Raw genomic sequence first — 12246 nt, 5'->3', positions numbered from 1 at the left:
ACCTCAGAGAAAGAGGCATCAGCCACGACAGCAAAGAGATGCAGGGCTATCCACCTCAGCTTTTTATGCTCCTAGTCTCCACTTAATCCACTACCTCTAGAGTTTAACAGGAAGGTGATTAAAAGATTCATCATCTTTTTCTTACCCATTTTCCTCTCCCCACTCTTTCCTAAATTGCAGCAAAGCCCTTTCACTTCAGTTTGAATTGGTACTTTTTACTTGCTTCTATTGAAAATAAAAAGAAAACCACACTGCAGATTCTCAGATGCCTCATTTTGCCTTCTTGATAAGAACAGGAATATATATTAGGGTGTTAGCTGGGAGGCATGCTCACAGTGGGTCGAGAGGCGGGAATTTCCGCAGTCTTGGACTCCCAATGTCCCCAGGCACCAACTGAGCTGCGAAACACATGTTAAAACTTCAGGCAAATCCTTCTACCTCCCTGTGCCCCATATCACCACTTCCAGCATGGAAACAGCACTGGTGTGTTTTTCCTTCCCCATCGGCCCTTTCTGCTGCAAGTGCTATGCAAGACAGCCATGACCCACATTTGGGCCACTGTGTGGCCACCATGCCACAAGAAATGTGGCCAAAGGAAACTCCCGGCACTTACCTCGGCTGGCCCGGCTTCGAGTGCGGACCCCAAGTGTTGTGGTGCTTTCCCCACCGATGGAGGAGGTCTTCAGTACAGCCTTCATGTTCTCATGCTCTGCAGCATCTTCAGCGTACTGCAGGCCCTGGGGCTGGCTCTGGCAGGTGGGTGAGCTGCTGGAGAACTTGCCGGACTGAGGGAGAAAACAGGTTTGTTGTTTTAACAGAAAACAGCATGGAGAATAGGCCAGAGATGTCATTGTGAATTGCAAGGAGTAAAGTGTCCCCCTGGGCTTGGAGTGCAGCTATTCCCCAAACACTTGCTCCTCTCCCAGGGCACAAACCCTGAGCAGAGATAAACTGGAAAACAAGGCAACAGCAGGGAGCAGATACAATCAGAGGAAAAACAGATGTATTGGCTTAGGCTTTAGAATTTTGACCTTCTGACAGTGTAAGGTACAAAGCAAGGACTTGCTCTGAAACCTTTCACCCAAGCTGGACCCAGTCTGGGGTCAGGTATGACACCGAGGGGAATAGCATGAGACCTGACACACATAAGGAATTACTTTTTTCTGTCCAATCACCTTTCAGTAACAAGGCAAAATGAGGAGAGTGGTCTAGGAAGAGACACCTTTTCCTCTCATTTCTCTGCAATGCTGCACAGAAAATTCCCAAGCTGTTCTAAAACACAAATATCCACAAGTAACCTTAAAATACATTACCAGTAACGCTGAAAAAATCCCCTGTCGCAAATCACCCAGCCAAATTATTTCATGGCCAACACACAAAAATTGCAGTCAGCAGTTAGAAGAACAAACAAAACCTTACAAGAGATTTAGGAATCTGCCCTCTGCTTCCCCAGCCCCCCCGTGAATTCACTGTCACCACGACTACGTGAACAACAGCAGCTACATTATCTGGGCACACATAGTCCCTGGATGCAGCAGCTCCACTGCTTACTGACAGCAGCCGTCTAGAAATGGATGAAAACAGCAGAAATGGATACTTTCTAAGGAGAAAAGCTTGCACTGCTGGGCTGCTGTCTCTTCCCGGTCTCAGCCTGTAAAGGGCTGTGATGTTCGTAGCTGCTTCACGGCTCTTAGCTACAAGAAAGGCTGAAGCATGTTTAAAATACAGTCCTGGCTGCAGAAAATACCATCTCTGTCAACAGTAAACAGGCATCAACAGATAATAATTCTCAGTCAATCAGTCCAGCATCAGAAACTGAAATATGTTTTCCTTTTGGTTTTAATCTTTCTCACTCTGGCCAATTCAGCACAGATGAAAGAACGTGTGCAGCATTCTGTTTTTTCCTTGCATAATAAACAACATTAATTATTCTCTTGATGGTACTGAGCCAGTCAGGTGAAGGGAGGCAAACTTGCAGAGCCTTTCTGTCTAACAACAGTAAATTGGAAGAAAAGACTGGGCCCTATATTCCTAGCTTTGCTTAAATCCCTGGGGCTGTCAAGGCTACAAATTAAAACTACTTAATCTGGAAAACAATGACAGGGTGATTCTATTTTAACATTATGACTTTTCCGGGTAGGATAGCAAGTTAACTGAGTAGCAAAACAATAATCCCTACAAGGCACTAAGATAAATATACCAGTGTAAGATTTATTTGTTGATAGTGAGAAGTTTGTTTTCTTCTTAAAATATTATCTTGCAACATTCTGATGCGGAAAGCAGGCAAGTGCTAGAACTTCATATGTGAAATTAAAAGAAAGAAAAACATTAGAGAGAAACTTCTATGAGAGTGCATGCCATTTTTGCATTAAGAATACTCTGTTATGCACCATGGGTTGCAAAGCTAATCAATACCATCTCAGGAAAAAAAAAAAACCCAAACGATAAAGCCTCCACACAACTGTTAGTTACTATTCACACAGGTTAGTTAAATATTGACATAAACCAGCTAATTCATGTAATTTTCTTCCTACGCCCCAAGCTATACTCAAATCATCACTGTGGCAGAAGCTCTATAGCTAGCCCTTTTATTTCATTTCCTTAATATTCAGATGCTGTAGATTAATGCCCAAACCCCAGACTCTTGAGCAAATGACTGCCATTATGACACAGTGAGCATTAAACCACATTGTTTATGTTTGGCGAATTGAAGAAAGCTGCAATGCTGAACAAAAAATGCATTGCACAATAGATGCTCCTCAAACCAATACATTGTTTTATTATGAATATAGATACCACATTATAGTTCTTCAGTTATTTATTCACTCCTTTATTCATTTTCAATATCACCTGCAGGAACTATTAGTGATAAAAGCATGAACTACTCCATGGCTCACCTTTATCATTCATACAAAAAGGATAACCATTACAGTTTGCTTTGCATCCCTATATCCTGAGGCTTTGGAAAACTTTATAAAATGACACCATTTTGACTTCCACAGCTTAATGATGAGTATGAAAATATCATGGTATTCCATGGCCTGAGGTAACTAATGATCCCCATAACATTTAGACCACTGTTTTGGGTAGCAGGGATGCTTTGCAGTTTTGTAAACAGACATTAAGGAAAAGAAATGAGGAAACTTAAAGTTGTTAAGGCCTCAGAGCAGGATATCCTTATCCAAGAGAACAGGTATGCTTATGGTTAAAGGTGACTGTAAAAATGCATTCTTATGACTGAGCCGAAAAGCTATGAGAAAAATATCATGGTTCCTAGTTGCAGTCGAGCAGATGGAGTTGAGCAGTCCATATTATCTGTGTTAGAAATTAGGTGTCACAGCACACGGGGGACATGGAAATGACATGCTTTTTCAGAGAACCATACCTCAGCATCCTCTTCTTCATCAGTCTGCCACCGGAAACAAAGGACAGGGTAGAGAAGGACAAATAGGAAGATTTAGGAAAGACAGTATGGTCAAACCACGACAGAGTAAGAGGTAACCATGGTGCTGTTTATGCAATTGTAAGAGGACATAAAAATACAAATTGTATAAGGAATTAATTCCTGAGACAATCAGCTTGCTTGTTTTTTTTTTTTTTTTTGTGAACAGCATGTAGAACAGCCTGTGACTGTCAGTAGGGTATATAAAAAATTGCTGATTTTTCTTAGAGAAATTATGAACTGAAATTTCCCCTAACCCATCCTATAGAGAAATGATGAACTGAAACTATCTTAACCCATCCTATTTCTTTCCCTTGAGTCATGAGGTTGCTTGCTCACTTTCTTCCCTGTGGGAATCAAGAGCACTAGGAAGGGTTCAGTCTCCTTTTTTCCAGCTCTATTCAGCACAGGGAGGTCTTGGCTGCTCTTCCTCCCAGTGCAGAGGTCAGCTTCTTGGCAATTCTTTTTCTCTACACTTAAGTACTTCTCCTAATTCCATTTTAAGACATGGCTTTTCAACTTCCAATTTAACAGAGCACTCAAATCAAATGCTTAGTAGTCTCTGAATAGTTGCTTACAGTTTTTCAGTAGCTGCCCAGTATCAGATCCTGGAAATTAGAGAGGTGCAGTTATCCTTTGTCATTCAGGGCTTTCACCCTCTGTGACAGCAGGAGTGTGAAACTATCTTGACAGTTACACTGCATAATGCAATGTACATGCCAAAATATTGTGGCATATGGAGTGCTCTTACATTTGGGGATTTACAGGGAATTAGGAAGATATTTAGAACTCTGTTCCCAAACGCCTGGGGAACTCTTCATTGGGTTATAAGATGCCCCACATGGAAGATTCCCAAAGTAGAACAGAGTTTCCCAAGTATCTGAGCTCCTTGTTTCCATAATTTTCATTTTCATTGCTTGTGAAGTACAAACATAGGCCAGAAATTCGATGCATTTTATATTTGTGCTTTTGTTTGTTTTTTTAGAAGAAACATTCCACCAATTCTATTCCCCTCCCCAGTGTTACTAATACATTTTTTTGACCTTATCTCCATCTCAACTATGATTTCTGTCTGGGCTTGATACATTCTGTTCCAGAAACATTCATCATTAAAAATGAAAGCCTGATTTACTTTGGCCCTCAGCTTAGTTTCAGCACAATCTCCATAAGAAGATTAGCTGCGAGAGTGCTGAATAGTACATTAACATTACTTTTTAAGGGTATGTTTTATCCAAAGAGTGAGATGCTTATTTTTCTTTGGACACAGTGGCACTGACAGAAACACGGGCAGATGTTTTGCAAAGCAACCTTGGCAGGTATGTTCCCTTTATATTAAAAAGATCCATTTGTTTCTTTCCCAGGTGGTAGGAAGTCACACCATAAAACAATTCTTCTTCTGAAGGCCACTGTTTGCTTTTTCGCATGAACAAGAAACAGAAGGGAGAATAATAGGAAGCAAGAACATGCTTGTACTCTAATCCATATGTACATCAATATAATTAATAAAAGACAGGAGGAGAGCAAATTAAGCTAAACAATATGCAAAAGGCACTCAAGGAAAGGTGAAACAGCAGAGTACACACAGTACAAAGAGTGTGCTCCAAACAAAAGTGTACGATATTATTACTTTACGTCAAGCTAGATTTGTACAGAGAAAGTTCTTATCTGCTGGCCTTCCTGCCCATTTAATTGAGCTAAAAGTGCTATGCTGTGGACTTAGCTTAGGGCAATGTGCTCCTCTCTGTAATATTACCAAAATTACTCAAAGAATACTGCTATAATGAATACTCTCAGGCACAAGATGTTAATTCTAAGAAAAAAAGACTGCTTGATTCTTCTGTCATCCAATACTGGATATTGCAGGACAATCTGAGATCTCCCTCCTTCGGTCTTATTTTTCCTTTAGGCTAACATTTCTATGCAGTGGATTTGCTGTTTCAAAATATTATTTATATTACATAGCAATTTTGGAAGTGAAACGCTTAAGTATCATAAAAAGCAGAGCTTCATAAATCTGGGATACAGATGCTTATATTACCCACTATTATTAAAATTCATTACAAAGCTCAGACTTATATCTATAATTGTGTTTTATCTTATTTTGCTTGATTGTTATTTTTAGTGTGCCTGAAGTGAGTGCTATCATTGGCCAAAGCCAGATATGAGGTTGCAGAGGCAGACTATTTTCCCTGTGAAACTGTGGCAACTCACTGTTCTCTTTTTTCCCTAATTCCCCCTATCTTTCTCTTTTGCAGACAACATTCACCAAGATTTAAACTGACAGTGCTCCATCCATTTCAGCTATAAAAGAGCACACAAACATACAGATCTCTGTGGTCAAAGGCTGAAAGACTAGAAATATTCCCATTGTCTTTCTCCCTACTCCATGTGTACAGTTGCTAAAGCTGATGCAAGTTCTCCACGCATGGAGCCAGCAGAGTCTCTCTACACAAAGAGCCAGCACCCCTCTGCCTTCCAAGTCTGCAGGGGGGACCACGGTTTAGGAGATATGCACTTTCTTGTTAAGAACTAGCATGGTTCTGGCTTAATCCTTTCCCATTTTTGCTAAAATCCCTCTTCTTCTGCCTAAAAGCCATGTACTATAAGGTGACAAAAATGAGATCCTGAGGAAACTTTCTAAAGGACAGGGAGGTAAATATCAAATAACCATGCAATCCTTCTAAGTTACCAATAGCAGAAATAAAAATTACACAGGACTACTTCTTATCTTATTAGAACTACTTTTTACTAAGTTTCTTTCCAATCTCAAGATCGAAAGTTTCTTCTACCAATGTTTTACAACTAGTTGAATATACTGCCAGTGCATTACTGATATCTCTTCCCTTTCCAATGTCTTCAAATATAAAACACTAAGAAAATCAAGACCAGATACAAACCACAGCCAATACAAAACTACAATAAAACTCCCCTGTATCATCATTCTTCACACATAAATATCTTCCATCCTGCTGAGTTGGAAACTTGTTTTGAGGTAGATCTAACTTTGAAGTTCACAAAGGAAGCTGTGACAAATAGTCTGATGCAATTTTAATTCTGTTTTACCATGCACTGCAATCAAATGAACTGTAAACGAGACCATATTGCTGGGCTACAGTTAAAGATTTAGGAAGTCCTGAAATAACCATACGGCCCATGAATAACTCCCTTAAAGAACATCTCCATGAGGGGAATTTTAAAGAATGTGTAGCAAAAAACGTGGAGCTGCCTTTCTGGGACCTGCAGGATATTTTTTGGTGGAACACTACCTTTCAGATGACATCTAATTATTTTCAAATCTCAACACTATGTTAAGACTGAACAATACAACTTCTTCCAACAGTATTTTTTTCCTGGGGAAGGCCTAGCTGTCTCCTTCCTTACATTTTCAGAATACAGCCGCTTTCCTGGCTCCGCTCCTCACTGACTCGCTGTCAAGCCTGAGCCTTGTGGCCTGAAAGGGTCCCTTCTCTCTGCTTCCTGAACTCAAATGCCAGTGATCAGATTTCCTTTTCCCTCCACATTTCCTTCAGCAACAGGACAGAGAGAAGCTTTCTGTCCTGCCACAGCCAATTCTTCTGTACAGGTAATACAGAAAGACTACATGATATGGTAGGAAAACTGTAACTCCTTCTCAGTATTGTTTAAACTAATACTTATTGTTTAAACTAGTAAGTATTGAAGCTATCTGAGGAAATGAAAATTTTAATTTATCAATGTCTTTGGTTTAATGCTATCTTTTAGTTCCTCTAGAATATGTCAGGAAAACCAAGAAATAATTGAAGAAAGTGATCTCAGTTCCCCACTGGTAGTTTTGAAAACTTGTATGACTATATTAGAAGTTTCACATAAAATAAGAGCCTCTTCCTTAACCTGAGGCTAGACCAAAAGGAAAATCTTCTGAGATAATAATACAGGTTTAATATTTTCTCTAGATGGGGCAGATTTCCAAATTCAAAGAGGATATTGCCAGGAAAGGTCTACAAATGATCGTGAGTCAATGGCTTAAATACAATCTCAATTTATATCAGTTTCAACACATATATATTTTTTTGACCCACACAGCCTGAGCCATAAAATTGCAATCAGCGTAGAGCTTTCCATGCCAAAGGCAGGGGTAGCTTCATGTGCAATGAACCACTCACATCTAATTGAGACTCCAGATTTGGATTTTGAGACAGCTGGAAACTTTTATTAAGTACTGGCACTTCTTAAAACTTTATTTGGATTGAGTCAAACTACATCAACTTAAAAAAAAGATAAAAAAATTAAGGGGATTTTAAAGTTTACTGTGCTGAGAAAACTAATCTTAGTTTAATTTATTCTAGCAGCATGCAATCATACTTGCAATCAAAAAGGTCTGCAAGGTAACATCTACTGTGGACATAAATCTGTTCGTTCTTTCAGAACCCCAGAGTAGTCTGTTCTCATAAAATTGGCTGTTCTGTCCTTTAAAGTTAAGAAGAAAATTGCTGTGTGTGTGTATGCACATATATATACACGCGCACTAAAAATAGATAAACCACTAAGATTAAGGATTATATTACAATATTCAAAATCAGAGAAAAAAATCCATTCAAATTCACTTGTAACCACTTAAATGGCTACAATGGTATAATCTAAATGCTTTTTGTTTTTCTTTTTCGTATTCTTGGTTGATCAGGTACACACAGCTCCTGGTGTCTTTTAGATATTTTGGCCACTGTCTGTGCAACACACAGAGATGCACTTTTTGGATGCTTAATTTCAGTTTACTCTTATTCTACAAATTGATAAGGAAGCAAAAAATATACACAGTCAAGGACTTGAAAGTTTTGTCTTCTAAGAGAGCAGAGTTCATTATTTACAGTAGCAGAACCTTTTAAGAATAAAAGAATAACAACATTTCACATATGACATTCAGTGAAAGAAAGTTTTAAAACCCTGTGCTGGGGGAGATATATTTTGCCACTTACATCTGTTATCATTTTCCCTCTGGTCTTGTTTCTTTCCCTGTGGTTTGCTCGTTTCTGTTTCTGCTGCAGAACTCGCTCCCTGGTGGTGCGGTATTCCAGGGCAAATTCGCTGATAATTTTGCAGAATTTATTGATGTTCACTTCACGTATTGCATAGGGAGGATGGCCCATAAATAACAAAAATGAGTGAAACCTGGAAAACAGTGAGTTCATAAATGCAAAGGGAAAAAATCTTTACTGATGGTTTCTGGAAAATAAATTAATAATCAGCAAATCATTTATTACTTTTTTAGCTCCCATCATTTCTTCTGTGCTACAGAATGTTCATGGATGCCTTGCATAACACTGGTATGTTTTATAATTAAAACCATGAAAGTCTAGTCTATGATAACTTCATCCCAGTCCACTTTCCCATGCTGATGCAGGAGATTAAGATGTTTATGGAACTCCATCCACTTTACATGACTAATTTGGCATGTGAATGGCCAATTTCATTTCAGTTATAGAAAAAATATTTATTAAGTTTCAATTCTATTTATTTGTATTAAACAACTTCAAAGAGGCTGTTAGGATGTTGGGGAAAGTCTAGACAAGAAGAATGCAGATTTACAGGCTAGCAAACACAAGAAGGAAAGAATTTCTGGTTCACAAAACCGACCATAAAATTATATTATCTACTAAGTACTTTAGTTTGGGATACTCTCAATTCACAGTTTTACTGCTTCTGTGGAATTCAGAGATTTCCACTATTTGCCACTTTTACTATTGCTTCTATACTGCATAATTTACAATAGCGCACTGAATGTTTAAAAATGCATGGGAATTCCTTTTAACTGCATCTACATCCCTGATAACAAAATGTCTTCCCAGTCCTAGAAAGATGCAAGTACATGGACACATTTTTTGAGAACTATAGTAGTAGCTTTAGGACATAACAGGAAAGTTAATTTTTTTCTTGTTTGTACAATGCATATATAGTAAACAGAACCAAAACCTGGTGAATTCATTTCCCTTTCACTGCAGTTGGGATTTCTGCTTACTTATGGTATAAAAACTAAGTCATGAAAATAATAAGGAAGAGCTGATTCAACTTCTCAAGCATATATCCACAAATATGTCCAACTGTGTCCAGTTCTGGGCTTCCCAGTTCAAAAGAGACAAGTTGCTACTGGACAGAGTCCAGTGGAAGGCTATGAGGAGGATTAGGGGACTGAAGTATCTCTCTTACGAGGAAAAGCTGAGAGAGCTGGGCCTGGAGAAGAGATGACTGAGAGGAGATCTTAATGCACACAAATATGTTAAGGGTGGGTGTCAAGAGAATGGGGCCAGACTCTTTTCAGTCATGCCCAGCAACAGGATAAGAGGCAGTGGCCACAAACTGAAACACAGAAGTTTCATCTGAATTTGAGGAAGAACTTCTTTACTGTGAGGGTGTCGGAGCACTGAATAGGCTGCCCAGGGAGTCTGTGGAGTCTCCCTTTCTGGAGACATTCCAAACCTGCCTGGACACATTCCTGTGTAACATGCTTCAGGTGAACCTGCATTAGCAGGGCTGTTGGACTAGATGATCTCCAGAGGTTCCTTCCAAGCCTAATGCTTCTGTGACTCTGTGAAATCTGGGATCATTTGGTATCCAGATCCTAATTTTGACCACAGCAATTTAGAAATTATTCAGAAGTTGGAAAATCTCTCAAAATGTCATTAATAAGCAGGTACATAGATACATACTCATAGATACGTACATATGTACGTAGGTACATACTCAGTTGACTTAAGCTATATTTGGGAATCTGAAAATAAAAAGCTCAGGTGTATTGCAGAAGTATCATGAGTATCTACATTTAAAGGCACTACAATTACTGTTAACTCCACCAGATGAAACTAAACCCAAGGGCAAGTTCTAAGGAGAGGAATCTGCTGTGTAGGTGTAAAACACATAGCTGTAGATCTTACAAATAGGTAGGAGTGGTGCTGCATATAGAAAAATTCATTACACGAGACTCATTTCAACCTCTGTATACGACAAATTTGTCATTAGAACTTAATTTTTTTTTTTTTTTCTACATCCTGATTTTGTGTATCACACAGTAAACCAAACCCCCATTACAAGTATTCAGGGAAGGACAGAAACTGTAGCAACCATAAAGCTGGTAGCTTCTGGAGTTAAAAGACCTGGTAACATTACTTGCTGGAAACACTTATACAAAAGCGTATTTATGATGTCATAATTTATAATTTTAGCAAGTCATTTTATTATCAAGATATTGCTGTCACTAATCTAATTCTGTACCTGTTAATTATTCTTCTATGAACAATCTTCAGGATTATAATTCTTTCTGCACAGTCTTTAAGGAATTCGGACATTTTTTGCTTTAGTGTTGGCTTCATTTCATGCTTTGCTATAGCCTTCAGGTGATCCCATGATGCTTTGCACCGCCTTTCCATCTGACACAAGTTTTCCTGGAGTTGTTCAAAGTCAACCTGAAAAATAAATAAAAGGAAAGAAAATGTAGCACTTTAAGCAAAAAACACTGTGGTAGCATCCTTGGGTATCTGTACAATGCAATACATGTATAAGAAAGTGTCAGCGCAGTGGTAGCACAACATTAATTCACATTATTAATTACTACTACTAAATAATTAAGAAATGGCTTTCTCCATTGCACTTGTCTAGACATGAAATGCTAGTAAGAAAAACTGAAAACAAATAAATACCTATATGCGTATAAATTTGGTTTCAGTCTTGGAGCACTAAAGGAAGAGACAATAAAATATTGTGATACGTTTTTTCCTTGGCTAATAACTTCATGCCTGTACCAAGCAACTGCATGACTCAGTTATTTCTGAGGTAATACAAATACTTTCTTTTTTTGTTAGTCCTTTTCTCTACTACTCATAGCTTTTTATACCCTGTTTACTGCTCACTGTTGTTCCCAGCCAACACTTCTCCAATTTAGGAAGCACTTGGATCTCTTCCCTAGCCATGCACTGACTTGTTAATAGATGATCTACTTCTAATCACAAAATTCACAGGCCAGAATTTTCTAAAGCTCTACTGAAAGTGTTGTGTAGTGATCTCAGCACTAACTTTCATCCCTTGATATACAGTACAAATTTGCTGGCTTATAGCAAGATCATATAATGCCTTTGAAAGCCTCTCAACACAGTTAAAATGAATGACTGCATCCAACAGTAACATTCATCAGTATAGAAGCCAATGCATTCCACAGAAGGTGAGAGAGAGCTTCTCCTTTATTTATCAACCAAAAAAGGTGTTCAAGTTGCAGCGGTCTACAGAAGACATTCAGGATGCGCTGCTAACAACTGGACAGAGTGCATTAATGACCCAGCCACAGCACACAACGGATGAAATAGTAAAAGTATTCAACATGTTCTTGAATTCTGAGGAAAAGTTTATTTTACAATACCACTTCACAGTTCAGATGAACTCAAGCTATAAAATACAGATTTAGCTCACAGACTCTAAACACGTCAGTGTTTGGGATGTTAGTCTGGTACTCCAGCTAATTCCTTAATGCTAAATGAAAATCAGTGTCAGAAACAGGTTTTATTTCACTCTTTCTAGCTGTGTGCAGCATCCACTGCTGAGACCTATACTGAGGCTAGCCATAAGAAATGCATTATTATTATTAAAAAGCTCCTGGTATTGATTTGATTTGTTTTTGCTGTGATTTATAAAGTGATGAATTTTTCCTCTTCACAAGGAAATAAAAACATCCTTTGATCCATTCTGCTATCCAGAAAAGCCCTGCAGGCGGAGCAGCTGTGGGGTTTTTGTTTTCCTTACATCCATATCAATGCATATGGTGTTTTCCAGGTCAGTATTTTCCC

At 38.6% G+C, this 12246-nt stretch overlaps 1 protein-coding gene across 6 annotated transcripts in view; it reads right to left on the bottom strand.

Annotated features, from left to right (window-relative positions):
• The window catches only part of FHOD3 (formin homology 2 domain containing 3), a 379358-nt gene that overhangs the window by 23547 nt on the left and 343565 nt on the right, over positions 1-12246 (bottom strand). For 4 of the 6 annotated variants that reach the window (XM_065667731.1, XM_065667733.1, XM_065667736.1 and 1 more), the window contains 4 exons: positions 10685-10875; positions 8395-8587; positions 3386-3409; positions 614-785 (listed from right to left, as the gene is read on the bottom strand). In XM_065667731.1, the coding sequence (XP_065523803.1) occupies positions 614-785; positions 3386-3409; positions 8395-8587; positions 10685-10875 (580 nt within the window). The remainder of the gene's footprint in view (positions 1-613; positions 786-3385; positions 3410-8394; positions 8588-10684; positions 10876-12246) is intronic. The other 2 variants (XM_065667735.1, XM_065667737.1) reach the window with 1 other exon arrangement.

This window comes from Lathamus discolor, chromosome 2 (assembly GCF_037157495.1).
Source record: "Lathamus discolor isolate bLatDis1 chromosome 2, bLatDis1.hap1, whole genome shotgun sequence".
In the NCBI taxonomy this organism is placed as follows: domain Eukaryota; kingdom Metazoa; phylum Chordata; class Aves; order Psittaciformes; family Psittacidae; genus Lathamus; species Lathamus discolor.
Note: the sequence above shows the minus strand (reverse complement) of the source record. Positions and strands in the feature narration are given on the sequence as shown.